Here is a 17,903-nt window from a genome sequence, read left to right on the forward strand (position 1 = left end):
CCACTCAGGCCCTCCTAAGGAGTTTCCTTTTTATGTGGAAATGAGTAGTCTCCTGAATGTAAAAGAAAATAGGAGGCAGAGTAATTTCTCAGGTTTCTCTTGGATAGTACTTTTGTTCAGTTATTGAAGGGCATTGCCTTGATTTTAGAATTTCTGGGTCATGGGAATTGTGATCATAAGCTTGAAACGATGTGAAAAGGTAAGGGAAATTTGATTTCTGAATTAAATATGCTAGCAACATACATCTTAAATAGAATAAGAAAATTAAAAACTTACTCAACCAGGAAAGGATTTTATATGCTCATCAAGCAGCAAACACTTTTCTGAAACACTTGAATCCATACCACTTTGACACCCGGTCTTTATCCTAATGCAAAGGGCTCATTGACTCAGTCATCATCAACAATATCACCTGTGCTACAGCAATCCTTACTTTTACCTTCCCTTTTCCCCTGAGCCTTCGTCAGATGGCTCACTTGATATTAACTTTGTATTTGGTGAGTGAACAGTGAAATTCTTAGGGAGTGATCTTTTATGAGTTTAGAGGACAATCATTGCTTTCAGCCTAGCAAACCATTCACCTATTCCTGGTAGTACGATTCTAATTTTCTTAAGACCTCACCTCCTCCCTATGGTTGCTTGGGGCTGACACATGCCCCTTGGTCCAAAGATGGACATGTGAACAGGCCTCAGCTAATCAAAATATTGTGCTTCCCTGTTCAAGAATGGGCACGTTCGCCAAGCCCAGCCAGTTAATTCAGTACTTTAGTTTTAAGAGTCATGTTCTTGCCACAGGATTTGCTGAGAGGATAGGTTGTAAAGCTGCTGGCTGCCATCTTGCTGTTTTGCCTGTCTGAAACCTGAGCCAGTGGAGAGAAAAGCTGAACTGAAGAGATAGAGAGGGCAATAGTGAGTCCTGGTGACATATCTTGAGCCTCTGAAATTAGCCACACCCAAAGCTAGGCTAGTTTCCAGATGTGACCCAAGAAACCCCTTTTTGCTTAAGTTAGCTGGAGTTGGTTTTCCAACACAGGCGAGCAGAAACAACTTGTGTAACAGCACAGTCCTGGAAAGAATCAACAGTGGGCATTTCTGTGAATACTCCAAAAGCCTACATTCCTGTAGCGACTTTTCCTGGACTGTGAGGTTCCCTTTGAATGGTCCTCATTCATGCAGAAAATCAAGATCGAGTGAACTTTTGCCTAATTGTTTCTTTGATCATTTGGTTCCAGAGTCCAATTAAATGTCTCCCAGAAACCTCCCCTAATAGACTCTGGCCTTTGCCTGTGGCCGTTCCCATCATGCTAGTAAATAGGCTGTCTTAATTAGAGGAATTCTCTCTGATAACTAAAAACTTTTTGCTGCATTCTTAAATATCACATCTCCCAGTTTTCTCTCAAGAATTTTTTCTCTGTTCCAAATTTCCAGTGCTAGCTTAATATGAAAAATAGCTTAGATTTGTTTAATCTTTCTTTAATCTTTAGTCATTTTGACATCCACAAATAGGGTACTTACATGAGTCAATATTAACAATGCTCTATGGTTACATCTAGAGTGTTTTGATGTTTCCAATCTCATTTAATATTCTCAATAATTGGGGTAGATATTTTCTTCGAGGTCTTATAAAATCCCTAATTCTGTGTCTCTATATTTAGAAATAGAAATAGATATTTTAATAATTTCTAAAGAACATGGACACAGAAGAATGTAATATTATGATGCTTGGGATGAATATGTAGACCAAAATGAAAATCTTGAGACCAAACAAAAACTGTCATTGTAACTATCCTGCAAAAACAACTAACTGGATGATAGAAATGGAGCACAAGGGCACTTACAGTCCCAACAGTGATACCACGATGATTCTCCAGCCCTATCAAATGTGCTCGTCTCTTTTCTCTTACAAATTAGACCTTCAATTCTGTGCATTAATCAGCGATGGGAAGGGAGAGAAAGGTTAAAGCCTGTTGAGTTATCCAAGAACAAATCCACAGAAAAGCATCTATTAATTTTTAAAATTGAGAAGGATTTCAAAACCCATGAAACTGCCACCACAAACTGCCGAGAAGGGCGAACAACAGTGAATTGCTCTTTGTGGAGACTGAGCAACCAGCTGGGGTTGGGATGCGCACAGGAGAATCCAGGCTTGTCGGGCCATCTGGAAGCCAAGGCAAGCCTAGCCTGGGGTGTGCAACCTTCTATCAGGTATGCTTTGAAGACAACAGGCAAATCTCTGGCTCCTAAATCATCTCATCATTTGACCCCACTCCTGAAATTCTACTTGGTCATCTTTTCCTTTGGGTCTTGAAGACCTGTTAGGATTAAGAGACATTCAGCCAAGAGTGAAGCCTTGTGGGAATAGGGCTGAAGCTGGATATCCTCGTGGTTGGGAAACAGGAGGGCTGAACACTGTGGGAGAGAGGAAAGAAGGTCCCAGGTAGCAACTACAGGACATGAACTTGCCTCACAAATCTGCCGAGAGCTGGTCTCAACAGCAAACCACAATTTTGTCACAAGTTGTAAGAAAAATCCTGCAAAAGTTTTCCTCTTTTTTAAGGGGGTTCTCCTTATTTTTCTAAATTTGTCCACAGTCTTCTCTTTAAGTTACTTGGAAACTGTGGCATCTGCCTTGAGCAAAAATACTTAAACTTCCCCCACATTCACACATTTCTCCAAAATCAAATACATTATCAGATTTAATAAAATTATTCGAGAAGTGTGCATGAGTTACTTCAGGCCTCAGCCCATTTATTTAAAGCTAAGTACATAGGGACAGATTGTTATGTTAAAACCACAGAACAGAGACTGACTTGTCTACTAAACATAGTTGAATTAAAATCTTAGAGAAAACTTATCTCATTCCTTAGGATTTGCTTGTCTCCAAGTAGTCTAACACAGTGCCTGCATGTGGTATATGCCTCATAAACACTTGTTGGAAATACATTCAGTTATGAACATCTTAAGTAATAAATGATTATATAATTGAATAAACTACTTTTCAAATCGGAAGGAAAAAAGAGGATAATTTCACAACTATTGGAAAAGTTTTCTGTGGTATAAAAACAAGGTAAAATGCAAATTACCCCCAAATACACATGCCTGCATGTACACACACACCACATTTAAACCAGAAGCTATAGTCTCTTTGCTCTCAAACTTCCTCGGGCATATTAATTATACCTGAAAATCTGAAATAAGATGTTACCAATTGAGAGTTGTCATGAAAGTGAGTTCAAGACCAGAGCATAAAAAATCAGAACAGTGACCAACTTATTTTCTAAATATTGATGATTAAAAAAAATGCACTTACCCCATTTCAACTGTTGACCCCAGAAAGGAGGGTATGCAGTAGTCAGCGGCTGCCAGTGTATAAGGTGGTCGAGCAGCAGAATCATCCCAGTAAATGTCCTTCTTCATCTTGGGTAAGCTCATGTGCATTTCATCCACAGCTAAAAGAGAGACCTAAAATCATTGTTTTATTGTTAGAATAATTTGGATGTGGATTGTATAAAGACAGAGAGTAAGCTCCAATGGGTGGATGGGATTTGCAGCAGGATAGAGCAGTCTGAGAGAGTAAATACACAAATGTCCGTTGTTCATATTTGCTGTAACCGGGACCGTTGCAGAGACTTGCACATGTTTATTGCGTGAGGGCACTTGGCAATGGGGGTTAAGTGGGGCTATAAAACTGCCCAGACTTGGTTTATCAAGCCACATGCCCAGAATGGAGCTAGCTACATTTTACTAGGAGGCAGGAGAGACTCCTTTTCCTTCTTGGTTCAAAGTTACTGTATTGTCTAGTGGCTATCCTTACAGCAACCTTATAATTCCAGATATCATAGGAAGGAGAAGATTCTTAATATCCCATTCCATTGATTCCATAAACATACTTATACTTGATGTCATTTCTTTTTAAAATCATTTTTAATGTTTATTTATTTTTGAGAGAGAGAACACGAGAGGGGGAGGAGTAGAGAGAGAGGGAGACAGAGGATCCAAGTTGGGCTTCCTTCTTCCATCTCTCCCAGCCCTCTAGGTATGCGGCCAGTTTGTGAACCAACAGTGAAACATAGTGAAACATTTGAACCTGCTTAAGAACTGAGCAAGGGCCTGAAGCAAGTAGCCAAGTTGAAGTTCTTTCCTTATCTGTGAGGACAGAGAATGGTCTGAGGAGAGTCCTGCCTGGAAGCAAAATTCTCTCATGCTGATTCTTTAAGAAAAACCTCTCTGGAATAATGCTTTGGGGGTAAGGGTCCTGGGGTCCATTAGGTTTAGTTCTGTCAGATTTGGGACATAGGCTGGTATGGCCCACGTTTCCAGTGTCCATCTGCTTGGACATCTGACTGCAGGGAACTTCATGACATGGATTTGGGAACTCACACCAGATCACTTCTGGCTGCCATTGTCTGTCCCTGCTAATCTCACTTGGGTGGCAACAGAAACCAGATTAAAGAATGAATTAAAACATTGCTCTGCAGTATGATGGAAGAGGCTGTGTAAAGTTAATAAACTTACAAAGAAAACGGGCTTGAAATTCTACTTAGGGGAAGGGGAGGAAAAATAAGATAAAAACAGAGAGGGAGGCAAACCATAAGAGACTCTTAAATATGGAGAACAAACTGAGGGTTGCTGGAGGGGAGGGGAGTGGGGGGGGTGGGCTAAATGGGTGATGGGCATTAAGGAAGGCACTTATTATGATGAGCACTGGGTGTTGTATGTAAGTGACGAAACACTAAGTTCTCCCAAACTACGCTATATGTTAACTAACTTGGATTTAAATAAAAATAAAAATAAAAATAAATTCTATTTACAAGGGACTAAACTTCACTGCAACTGAGACCCAGGACCTGTGAAGTTCCAAAAGGAGCTGAGGCAAGATACTGAAAAGCCAAACCTCTTTCTTTTGTGGCTGCAGCTCTGAAGTTCAGGGGCCTGCCGTCAGAGTCTGTTCAGATCTGAAACGTCACAAATGATTCATTATTCATGTTTGTAAAGGAAGGAAAAGCTCCTCTAACCTGCAGATTTCTGTCAATGCACCAGTTGGTTTCGAAATCATCATCATCTTCTCCAAAAGGGTTGATAAGCTGCTCAGCTACCTGCGGTGGAGAACATAGAATAGGTCCATCGTGATGCTTGTGAAAACTAGGAATGCAAGCTAAAGGTGACGGAGGTGATGCCCTTTGCCACTTTCATAATATGAAGCTCAGAGGGGAGTGGGTGGTTCCACAGACGCCGATGTTTACCGGCAAGCGACACTGCTCTCAGACCACAAGCGAGGCACCTGCGTGGGTTTGCTCTCCAGCGGACCTGTCTGTTCAGGTGGTGACAGCACAGGCCCTTCAGGAGAAGTTGTGCCACGTAGGAGCCAAATGATTGATGTTCGGGTACACCTCAAACCCGTGAATGTCGAAGGAGCACACATAAGGTGCAAGGCACCGTTTGCGGCACGTCCAGGGCGACGTAGCCTGGGGGCTTAAGGAACTTACAAGGGCCCAAGTGATGAGACAAAATGTAACCATGAGGAAGGGAAAACACTGGAGATGTAGACCACAATGAAAGAAAATTAAGTCAAGGAGTTTTCACAATTATTGGATCCAACTGTTGAATGAAAAGTCAGAGAGCGGGGGGGGGGGGGGGGGGGGTTATGAAGCTGGAATTTGTCTCACTTTGTTTTACTCTAAAGGATTTACTTTTATCCGATGGGTCAATTTTCCCCACTATGAAAAGTTGAGGCAGCGTCTTACCGTATATTTTCTAATAGTTGGTCAATATGAAATGATCTTAACCATGTTCTGGCATTGAATAGCCTTCTTGATAAGAGATTTATATGTCAAATATGACTCCTTTATTATTCTTTTTAAATCTCTTGGTTTTTATTATCTAGTGTGTGTGTGTGTGTGTGTGTGTGTGTGAGAGAGAGAGAGAGAGAGAGAGAGAGAGATTTTACATTCGGTCTAAATGGGAAAAAAGTGTATAAAATAAAGACACCATTGATTAGTTGAATTTCTATGTTCTGAGACCATTTTGTAGAAATTCTGCCTACTTATTTTTTAGGACTTAAGTCTAACCACTAACCACTTAGAGCAGTTGTTCTCAACCTTGGTTGAAGATCAAAGTCACCAGGAAGGCTTTAAAAGAACTTGATGCCTGGGTTCCTCCCTTAGAGATTCTAATTAAATGGGTGTGAGGTTGAGCTGAGATATCAGCACCTGGTGAAACTCCCGAGAGATTTTAGTATGTGGATGGAGTTGAGAACCGTCAACTTAGAGAGATACGTCGCCCCACTTCCCCAGACTGGGCAGGGCCTGAGCCCGGAATCAGTCAGCCTCACAGCGACATCCACGTCAAAGTCCTTTCCAGGGCCTGTCCATCCTTCCTTGCCTGAGATTTTCCCTAAGTGGGCCACTGAAGAGGCCTGGAAAATATTTTTGTTATAACCAGAATTTCACTTTTATGGGATCAGTCCTGCATATAGTATGAGAGTCTACATTTAACTTTCAAAATGATACCTATGTTTCAGAATTGATTTTCTCAAAAAATATCCTTTACTCTTTTGGAGGCTTCATTTCCAGCAGGTAACTAATATGCTGTTTATAAGGTTAAGATGGGATTTTTACACTTTGAAAATATTTATAAATATTGGAATGGACAAGATAAAACAGCTGCTTAGAAATTGAGATATAATCCATTGAGTGGGAAAACACTTCTCCTAGGACTGTCTATCTCTTAAAGGAGCTAATGTGGTATTTTCATATTTTGCCTTTAAAAATATTTTATAAAGGAAAGGAAAGTTAATATTTTATTTATTATTTTTTAAAATATAATTTATTGTCAAGTTGGCTAACCTACAGTGTGCTTTTCGGTTTGGGAGTAGATTCCCGTGATTCAGCGTTTACATACAACACCTGGTGCTCGTCCCAACAATATTTTAGAGGGCATTTCCCAAGGCAGGAACTGCTAACTGTTCCTAACAGGCTGGTCCAACACCTCACGTAGACACAAAGCAAAGAATAAGAAGCTTAGCACAACTCAGGGGAAAGGGCAATAAAAGACTAGAATGATTGGGCACCTGGGCCATTTGTAGTGATTTATTGTTTATAAAACTAGAGTCTACTTTTTTCACTAATGGGAGAGGAGAGCTATTAGTCTCTCTTGCTCTTTCTCTGTCTTAAATGCGTAAAAATAATTAAGAATTACCATCACCTGGTTGAAAATGGTTTTCCCATTTATAAAGGACATGCTTTTACTTTTTGAAATGTCAACGTATTTATCATTCTTGGTTAAGATTCAAACCAGTGAAGGTAAAGGCAGTGGCAGGGAAAATGTTGCCACCACCTGGAAGGCCTCCATGGTGCATGTCAACATGTGGCTGGCCAAAAGGTCAAAAGTTTGAAAATTCGATTTTATTCATCTTCAAACTGTCATTAGATTTCATTTACCTTGATTTAGCCATTGTCTTTGTGTGTGTGTGTGCGTGTGGGTGTTCCATTCACTACCAGGCTCCTGCTCTGGTATTTACCTGTGCATCCAGGGAAGGGTAAGGGGTGCAGGGAGGGGCGGGGGTTGGAGCAGATACAATTCTGCACCCATGACTGGACAAGTCCTCCTCACTGCTCTGACCTGTTTTTAATTTCCTGGCAAACCAAATGTCGTCACAAATCCTGGTGTTTCTGGTTTTGATTCTGTTGAATCATTTTCTGAGTCTCAGTTCTGGTTTTGAAAATGGGATGCATTTAATGGGGGACAGCTAGTGGGATTGCAGAGAATCACAGTTAACTATTTACAAAGTTGAACAGAACCAAGAAATAATATAATACGAATACTTAACTCTGATACACAAGGCTTCTTATTTACCCTCTTTTACTCTGCCTACTGGCTTATTGTGGCATAAAATATCAGTGAAGTCACAGTTATTACTTTAATTACATTATTATAATCCTAATGGGAGCACACAAAGACTTAAATTACTGGCCGTAAAAGAGTATTACTGCAACGTCTTTGCTTAGATTGCTGCAATATGGTACCCACCACATCACTTGAATCCCTAGTTTACAAGTAATAACATCTCTGAGTGATTAAATCTTAAATCTACCTTTGACTCGCTCATGAGTGAGTGACTCAGTAAAGGACCAGTGTGCAAAGGACAGAACATGACAGATTACAGAGCAGGTCTCAGGCACAGAGACGGTGGGCTACCTTGAGCCATCCTGCATAGAAGAAGAACTGTAGGAGAGTGAAGATTGGAATGTAAAGATCTAAGTCATGCCCCGTGTAGCCTTTGGTGGGATCCAAAAACTGGCGTCCAATCAGGCAGGCAAAGAAGAAGGTGTAGACAGCCAGAGTGACAACCTGCAACGGAGAGAAGTCTGAGTGAGAACACAACGCTGGACCCCCACAGCAGGCCAGAGTGCCTAAGTGGGCAAGTAGCTAAAAACCACATGCAGGGGCACCTGGGTGGCTCAGTCGATTAAGCATCCAGTTCTTGGTTTCAGCTCAGGTCATGATCTCATGGTTCATGAGTTCAAGCCCCGCATTGGGCTCTGCACTGACAGTACAGAGCCTGTTTGGGATTCTCTCTCTCCCTCTCTCTCTGCCCGTCCCACTCTCTCTCTCCCTCTCTCTCTGCCCTTCCCCACTTGCACTCTCTCTCTCTCTTTCAAAATAAATAACTAACTAACATGGCGGGGGGGGGGGGGACAAACAACACACGTGCAAAGTATTTTATACCTGGGTATAAACCAGCGGAATCCCAACCCAGTCATAACCAAATAAGAGGCTGCACCAAGAGCGGTATCTGTTCATTTCCTAAGCCAGAAACAGATAAAACATGGTTTGCTAAACGATGCGTGTGGCAATAAATATTTCCTGGGATTCATAACGTGGCCATGTCTTTTATGAACATGTCTGTAAAAGGACAAGGCTGACTTTGTAAGGCTGGTAATTGGTTCTGAAGGCTATTCCAAAAGGAAAATCCTGAAAATGACAATCAACGCCATTCAACAGTGCAAAAAGGATGGAGACAGATGGATATTTTAAAAAAAATATTAAAATAAATCAGGACTTTATAGAACTATCGCCTACTCTATTGAATCCCTGATTTCCAACATGTATATTGGTCCAAAGTGTTGATGGGAAGGCAGGGGTCAGTATTTTAAATAAGTAATTTCTATCCATTTTGGTAAATTTATATGGAGAGCAGGTTTGTTTGTTTGTTTCTCGACTTCTTTTGAAAACATGCTTACTGTAGAGTTTGGGGAAAAAAGAAGTACCTCCTAAACATTTCTCCCCCACAAATGAGGACTTTAGCACACTCATATTGACTGAAAATATCTGTCTGGAATGGAAAGGACTTGAATCTACTGATTTCTCCTTTATCACACATAAATTACTATATAAGCCTGGGAAAAAGAGTTATGTTAATTTGGGAGCTATTTTTATATCATTCACTCCTTTTGGCCGAATCCAGGCAGGAGACTGTCATAGGGCATATCTATCTAACCCTTCCATAAATCTGTTTCTCAGATGAATTCAGGGTTATTTCGTTTAATGAAAACATAATTTTGTTTCCTGGAGCATCTGACAAGTTGGCTTAACCTCAGGAACTTCTAGTTTGGGGGAACTGATTGGGCAGGTTTATTTCTACTCCAGATTTTACTCTAGGATCCTGGGGGATGATAAATATGCCATGTGGACACCAGGTCATTCAGAGCCCTTGACAGATGTTGCTAATCAATTAAGGGACACTTTCTTACAGAGCCCACGACAAAGCCAAATTCTGTTTAGACAGAATTTCTAAGAAACCACTACCAATCAACCTGAGTCAAAACCTGTATACTACCCCTGTCCTGCATGTTAAGGGTTCTAATACTAGCCCAGTCTTTCCGGTTCCTTTGGAACCAGGCATGAACAAAGCAGACACATCCTGGTCTGACCTGCTACATCCAGGTCCCTGTTGGTCTCTGATTAGCATCTCTTATGGGTGGTTTGTGACCTACTTACAGTCATCAGTGATTGCAGATCAACACTGTCTCTGATTCTACCTTCCTTCCGGGCTTTAGCTGCAAGATTTCCAAACCAGATGAATGGAACCCAATATTTCAGATGAGGAGATTTGAGGTGGTCAAATAATTTTCTTTCATCTGCCGTCATAAAACCTTTAGCACAAAATAAAGATAGCTCAATTTTACAGAATTAGCTTAGTACTAATAACATTACCATAAATATTTTCATGCTTAGTATGTGAGCATACAGTGAGGGGAATATTAAAAATATATAAAATGATGGTTCTTGCCTCAAGTAGTTTATGCTTGTATTAGAGATAAGGAATGCGTTTGTGCGAGTGCACACACACAAGTTTTATATCAGTAATACATAAGGCAAGACATGTTGGTAATCCCTCATAGAGATGGCCAGTAGAAAGTAAGGTGACATTAAATGTGGACTAGAACATCTGGGGAAAGTTTCTTCTCTAGGTTTTGGTTTATTCTTCTAAAATTGGGAACAAGGATACTTAGAAATGTTAGGATTAAAAAAGTAAAAGGTGTTACCACATACAACGCACTTAATATAGCATGGAGCCCATGAATCACATACTTTTCCTCCTGACTGCTCACTCCTTTCACAGTCCTGATCAACCAGGACCCCTTCTGTGAAGCCTTCCTTGATTTCTTTCTTCTACTTCCCCTGGAATTTCTCCCCTTCAAAGCTCCCCGCACAGTGCTCTCTGTTGCCTTATATTGTAGTAATGCCATACATAAAGGTTTTGCCTGCCAAGACCCACGGGAAGGGCCAAGAGCATACTGTCTTCGTAGTCCCCACAGCGGTTTGCATATACCTTGAAAGTATAATTTTTATAATCTTTATTTATGTGTGTGTACAACACAGTTTGCCTGAGCTCCCAGTGACCTTTCTGAGCCTCAGTTTTCCCAAGTGCCAAAGGAAGATGATAATATCTACTTCCCAGGGATGTTGTAGAATTACCTGAGATGATGGAAACATGTCGAGAGCTTAGCATAATGCTTACTTAGCACATACTTAGCACTCGATAAGTGCAAAGGCATAATATATTATGAAATTTTAGCTATCTACCCGACCTCCAACCTGCACACCGAGGAAAGAAGAGATTTGAAAAAGTTGAGAGGAGAAATTAAGTAGGTTTATTTAAGAAATAAACATTTACTGAATATCTACTATGTGCCAGGGTTCATTCATACAAATATATACTTTAAAAGCTTACAGTTTGCACTTGACTTTTTATTTTTTTAAAAAATTTGATTGAATCACTCAAATGGTACAGAAATCCAAAAGGGCCAAAAGAATATTAATAGGAAAAGTAAGTCTCATTTTCCCAGCCACACAGTTTCCCTCTCTGAAGGAATCACTACAATGAATTTATTGTGTATCTTTCCAGTTATACAGGCTTGATCTTTAAGAACGCAAATGGCTTTCTACTACATGCATATCTGCCATGTGCTTCTATTTTTTGTTTATATCTTGGAGATCTTTTTTTTTTGTTGTTGTTAACGTATAGAGAGTGGCATCATTGTTTTTGATGGCTGCATTCTAGTTAATTCTATACGATATTTTAACTAGTCCTCTTTTGAGTAGACCTTTAAATTGTTTAAATTTTTTTGTTATCAAAAACAATGATGCCATGACTATCCTTGTACTTACTCCTTTGACTTTTTAAGTGGACTTTTCAATGTTAATTATGATTTAGTACAAATAATGTTTTCTGAACTAGTGCTTTTTTCAAAAAATGAGTTTTGCTAGATATTGATTTTGAGTGACTCTTGTCTCAGGAGGAATGTAATCATTTGCTTATGAAATTCTAACACATTCAGATGAAAATCACTTTTGCCCCAGTGTAGCACAGTTAATATCTTTAATGATCTGTAATCAATTTATGAATCTGATTATCCCGCTTCAACTAATCTGCCCTCTTTACCATGTAGTTTTATTTCAGAGGTGTTACTATAACAGAAAAGAAGTCAAAGGAGAAGTGAGATGTGCTCTGGTTCATGGAGCTTTGGAAATACCTAGGTCTAGGTCGGTGTTTTTGAGAATAAGGTCCACAGATCATGGGTACCCGAGTCACTTGTGACATCTATTACACATGGAGAGGGTGAGGCTCCACCCTTTCCTACTAAATCGGACTCAGTAGTGCTGAAGTTCTCAACCCAGGTCTTCACCCTAGGGTCTCATGTGGGTACTTTTAGCAAATACCGATGTCTTGGCCTTATCCCTGGAGATTCTGATTCTATTGGTCTACAGTGAATCCGGGCATCAGCATCCATGTAAAATCTTCCTGATTGACTTAATGGAATTGGATACAGGCAGTCACACATGTACCAAACTCTGCCGCAAATTCTAGCACACCGCAATATTTGAAAATCACTGCCCCACCGAATGAAGATCCTATTTGTTCAGTATTTGAAGTAAACAGAGTATCAACTACAAAGCCAATATTTACCAACACGAGACTCATTTTAGATAATACTCAGGTTATTTATGTTAGCTTAGAAGGGGGGTGGTGGTTCTGCCCATCCCTGAGGAATTGGACTTTCTCCGGATGTCCAAAATAACAATGAGCCTGATCATTCTTTTCTTATTTCTCAGTACGTCTCAAGTTTTTGCATGATCCAGATAATCTGCTTTTTTTTTTTCTTTTTAAAGACTTGCAGAGCGTGAGTAAACCTTATTATGAGAAGTTAATAAACTTGACCTGTCCTGGCTCTGTACTTAAAGATTTGAGGCAATGGGTCACCCTTTACCTAGAAGCCTGTTCTTGGAGATTTCATGTCAATTGTCTAGCAGTTTTATTCTTGGGATTTCTACTGCAATTTTCAAAAATTACCCCATTTATATCCTGGCTGCAATCGCTGTCATTTGACCCAAGAATAACTTTACCTCTGGTTATTTTTTATTCAGGAGTATGGATCAAATTGTGCTGGTGAGTTCTTTTTCTGGCTTAGCAGAATGCAATATGCCGAGTGAGGGTTTATTCAGCGCGTGCACTAAAGCTAGAGTTAGGTCCTCCCCCATACAGCACATCCACCAATTGGGAGGGGACATGTAGAGCAAGGAAAGCTGGTGGTTTTTAATTTTTAGCCCAAACATACTGAGTGCTTTGCTAGGCTCCGTGAAAGATGAATGACAAGACACTAATGACGATGATGAATACCGAAGATGAATGACGAGACACTGACGCGTCCTGCAAGAGCGCACAGGCAGGGTGATTTTTGTTATTCCCTGCAGGGTCACACATCTCATCTAAAGTAAACCCTTTCTTTGAAAATCAAGGTATCGGGCAATCAAAAGGAAATCTATAGATTGTTGGTTAAATCAATTGAAAGAACATTTATTATGAAATGGAAGGTTATCCTCATCAGCACGTCAGGTCATTATCACCACAGGCCAGTGATGTTTTTCAGAATGTGGTCATAATCCTCATCTCTAGGACTATGTGAACCACAGGCACTGATTCGCCACAGTTTGGTAGCACTGTTAACTGGCCGGTCCTCACACAACCCCATGACCTTGATATGTCAGTCTTCATGCCGTGCTCCCTCGGGCCCTGTCCACACCCCTGGCGTTACTATTTCATCTTGCTGTGGTATCTGCCCAGAACTTCCTTGCTCTCTTTTCCTTCTGGCTTTCTGGCCAGTTCAGCTCTGTTCAGCAATTTCCATACTGCTTATCCCAGGAAACCTCCTTAATATTTCAAACCAGGGTAACACACACACACACACACACACACACACACACACACACACACGCACACAGTGTTTACTTGCGACTTGAATTGTGGTTTGGTGGAGTAAGTGAGACCTGCTCCTTTAAGGCAAAATGTTACAGCCCTCAAGCCAAAAGCCTAATTGTGTCCACTGATAATATGCCAGTCTTTATGGATTTTGCCTGTTGCATGGTTTGTCTATTTTGCCTCAGCTGAAGCCAAGGCAGGTGTCTTTAGCTTTTAAAGCAGAGTGTGCAAATGAGCCTCTCTTAGCAGAAGAACTAAAAGCACTGCATCTCAAAACTTGGAGGCAGAATGGGTTTGTTGCCAGTTCTTTCTGTAAGAGAAAGTTGTGCATTCAGCATCTGAGCCCTTCCCAGAGAGATGGCTTTTTCAGGAAGATTGCAACGTGCCTGGCTCATTTTCATCTCTGTACTGTACTTTCTAAATGAATGGAACGAAGCCATCGGATTCAACTATAGCTCTCCTTTAAACTCAATGGTAGGGGTTTAGAAATCCTTGTCAACTGGGAAAATCAAAGGGAGGTAAAATGAGATTGAGGGAGAGAGATGGAATCACATTGTGAAACCACTGTCCTGGGCAGAATGTCAGAATTTTTTTATTTTTATTTTTATTTTTTTTTACCACGAACCACGGTAAGATATGTATGGTTCCCCAAACAATTAGTGGTTCTTTCACATAACGTGCTCTTTAATATTTAGTGTTCGTCTCTGTTCTATTCTATTCCATTCCATTAAAAATGCTGCTAGCAAGCCATTGAAATGATTTAAGAACCCAATAATGAGTTACAGCCCAGAGTCTGAAAAGCTTGAAATAGGATTTGGTTGAGTAAAATCAGTTTCTGGGGGAGTAATACTGAACAGAGAGATAGAACCTCCTCTCTTTTTCTGATATGGGGAAAAACATCTCTACTCAGCCATATCCCTGGCCCCACATTAATATCCCATTTGGTAGTTCACTGCCTTCTACACATGACACACAGGAAATAACACAGCCCAAATCAGTGCTTTTAGCTGCTTACCTGTCTAGGTGGCCCAGAATTACATTTGCCCTGAACGAATAGATTCGAGGCGGTCTGTAGGAGAAGCTGGAGGAGTTAATAGATAGGCTCTAGTGCAGTGGTTCCTAAACTTTGCTGCATATTAGAACGGTCTGGAGAGCTTTAAAAACTCCTGATGCCCAGGTTTCATCAGACATCTATGGAATCCTAATGTCTGGGGGTGGGAGCCAGGCATCAGTATTTTTTAAAAAACCCTAGTGATTTTGGCTTCTGACAAAATTTAGGATCATTCACCCTTGTGCACAGAATACACAGCAAGCTGGCCATTTTAGCATTCTTGGCCTGAGTCAAACATCCTGCAGTGCTTCTGGGAGCTTGTTCAAAATGGAGACTCCTAGGTCGTAAGCCCCAGATATTCTGATTCCGTCAGCTGTCTGGGAACCTGTAATTTAAATTTAAAGTACCTTTGAGGGCGCCTGGGTAGCTCAGTCGGTTAAGCGTCCGACTGTGGTTCGGGTCACGTTCTCGCGATTTGTGGGTTCGAGCCCCATGTCGGGCTCTGAGCTGACAGCTCAGGGCCTGGAGCCTGCTTTGGATTCTGTGTCTCCCTCTCTCTTGCCTCTCCCTCACTTGCACTCTGTCCCTCTCTCTGTCAAAAAATGAATAAGCACTAAAAACATCTAAAAGAAATTAAGTACTTTTGATAATTCAGTGAATGTTTGAGAAACATTGAGCGGCTGCTTTGATTCAATTCTTAGAACTGTGTGTAACCTTCAAACATTGACCCGCTGAGACTACCCATCATGGCATTAACTCAAGTAGGGCTAGTTCTACCGTGCACTCTCTCTCCTATATGCAGCAAGTGTGCATAGGTGAGCCAAGTTTCACTCACAGGATGACATTCTGTCTGTTCTGGGCACATCATGTGAGACTACAGGGGTAACTGACTCAGCCTGTAAAAGTTCAGCCAAGAGAGTGAAAACTGGCACAACCCGTGAATACCACCGTCTCCTCGATCATCTCTGTGTCGCACGGAGCGGCTGGAGATTTTACAGAGACCGAGGAGCCCCAGTGCCAGGGAATGCCTCTGGAAGAATTGAACAGCAGACCACAGGGCAGAAAGTCAATATTATACGACATCTATTTGATTTTACTTAGTGAGAGAAGATCACAGCTTACGTGAGCTAAGTATGGGGCTAGCCTTCCAACCAGTGCATCTAAAGGCAGAACTTGTATCTTAACAGCCACTTGACAATTGAGAGCTTGGTTAGTTGTGTTAATGTCTGTTAACTGTAAGTGTTGCTAACATTGCTGGTGGGGTCTCCTCATTGTAGAAGAAGCTTGAGGAATATCATGTTAAGATTCCAGGGCTTTAAGAAAACTGAAGAGTGCCCTTTCCTCAAATTTTACTCTTTTCTGACCACTTTTACTGGCCACCAAACACAGAAGGAAACTATTTTAGAGAAATAGAGATACAATGCAGAGATACAAAGTTTAGCCGTAAATATATTTGTGCTTGTCTCTGAAAATGATTCGTGTGAGAAAAGATTCATAGTAATTTTTATGGATTCTTGAGGACAGGGACCATACCTATTCTTGCTTCTCGCTGTGTTCCCGTGCTCAGCACAGCGCCTGGCATATAATATACACTCAATAGATCTTTTTTAAATAAGCAAATGCAAGACAGATGTAACAACAGCTTTAGTAACATTTCTTTTAGAGGAATGCATATAATTTCCCATTACCTATTTTTGTGCTTCTGGTGAGTAATTTTGAAGGGAAATATTTTTTTTTTCCTGGTCACCATGAAACGCCAGATAAAATGTTTCAGTTCAGTCTCATGCCATAACATAAACACCCAATTAAGGCCATCACTTGACTCGGTGAAGGTCTGGAATTGTGCACCTGACTTGACTTAGAATGAGTGACATCTTCCAGGGTTGGTGATTGGAATGACTGGAATTTTCCAGGACAGGTTTGTTGCCAATAGACAAAATAAGAGAGACTCTTCTGTCACAGCTCCTCTGGTAAATAACTGATGACAGGCCAGTTCAGGGAATTTTTAGCGTAACTGATACTATTTTGCACTCAATTGTTATTTCTATTTTCGTGTGAGCAGAAATAAAACTATTTTATTTTTAATTTGACAAATTTAACCTGTAACATCAGAGCATATGCATTACCCTGGTAGCATGCATTTGGTCCTTCTGATTTTCCAGGCTAATGTAACTTGACTGTCCAACTTCAAAGCAAGGAAAGTTTAGGGACCAGCAGGTGAGAGCCCCAGCCCATCCAGCTCTGGTCTAGGGGTTGCCAGGTGCTTCAGAAGGACATGCTGATCTTCCTTCTCTCTGCCCTCTCACTCAGTTCCTCCTGGCCAGCCCTGAATCTTTGTGGCAGGGACCCTTCCTGAAGCAAGGCAAAGAAAAGGTTAGAAGGAAACTCCGATGGCCTTAAAGCCTATTTTGCTCAGAATGTGATCTGGGGACCCCTCGCCTCAAAGTCTCCAGGAGCAGATTAAATACATTCAGTCCTGGACACCACCCCAGGTCTACTGAGTCAAAATCTCTGAAGGTGGTGTCTTGGGATCTGCATTTTTGGCAATATTGATTTTGAACAATATCTAATGTGCACTGAGGTTTGAGAACATGCACTTTTTTCTGACAGGTGATTCTATGTAGGAAAGTCACGTGGCAAGAAGTAGGTATTTTGTGTCCTCCACAGTGCCTCCAGCCTTTGCCCCCACTCCTCGGGGGCCCCTGTGCTCCACTCACCAGCCCCGTCTGCCCTTAGGCGGAGCAGGTGTCCTGGCTGTGGCTCAGGACATCTGCCAGACATTTTCCGCCATCCCTGAACTTCCTGTTCTTCCCAGAAACGTTGGCACAGGCCAAGGACAGTCAGACAGTGGCGGAGGCGTGTGTCCAGTTGTCGGAGCTTGGACACTAGCCCCATGTGCAGACTGAGTCAGCCCTCTCTGCTGGGGAAAGGAGCAAGAAGTCTGGTGAGTCAGTGCTGCCAGTCGGCAGAGAGGGCGCCCAGTCGTGGGGTGGGCCATGGGGCGGTCAGGAAGGACCCTGCCTCTGGGGCGTGTCCCCCAGCTTCGAGGGCAGTGGCTTGGACCCTCTGCCTCGCTGCCTGATGCACAGA

The 17,903-nt window shown here is 41.5% G+C and overlaps 1 protein-coding gene across 2 annotated transcripts in view; it reads right to left on the bottom strand.

The window, feature by feature from the left end:
• The window catches only part of BEST3 (bestrophin 3), a 65,704-nt gene that overhangs the window by 11,358 nt on the left and 36,443 nt on the right, over positions 1–17,903 (bottom strand). For both annotated transcript variants that reach the window (XM_042992737.1, XM_007082242.3), the window contains 5 exons: positions 10,000–10,154; positions 8,728–8,805; positions 8,197–8,349; positions 5,016–5,096; positions 3,311–3,462 (listed from right to left, as the gene is read on the bottom strand). In XM_042992737.1, the coding sequence (XP_042848671.1) occupies positions 3,311–3,462; positions 5,016–5,096; positions 8,197–8,349; positions 8,728–8,805; positions 10,000–10,154 (619 nt within the window). The remainder of the gene's footprint in view (positions 1–3,310; positions 3,463–5,015; positions 5,097–8,196; positions 8,350–8,727; positions 8,806–9,999; positions 10,155–17,903) is intronic.

This window comes from Panthera tigris, chromosome B4 (assembly GCF_018350195.1).
Source record: "Panthera tigris isolate Pti1 chromosome B4, P.tigris_Pti1_mat1.1, whole genome shotgun sequence".
Lineage (NCBI taxonomy): Eukaryota > Metazoa > Chordata > Mammalia > Carnivora > Felidae > Panthera > Panthera tigris.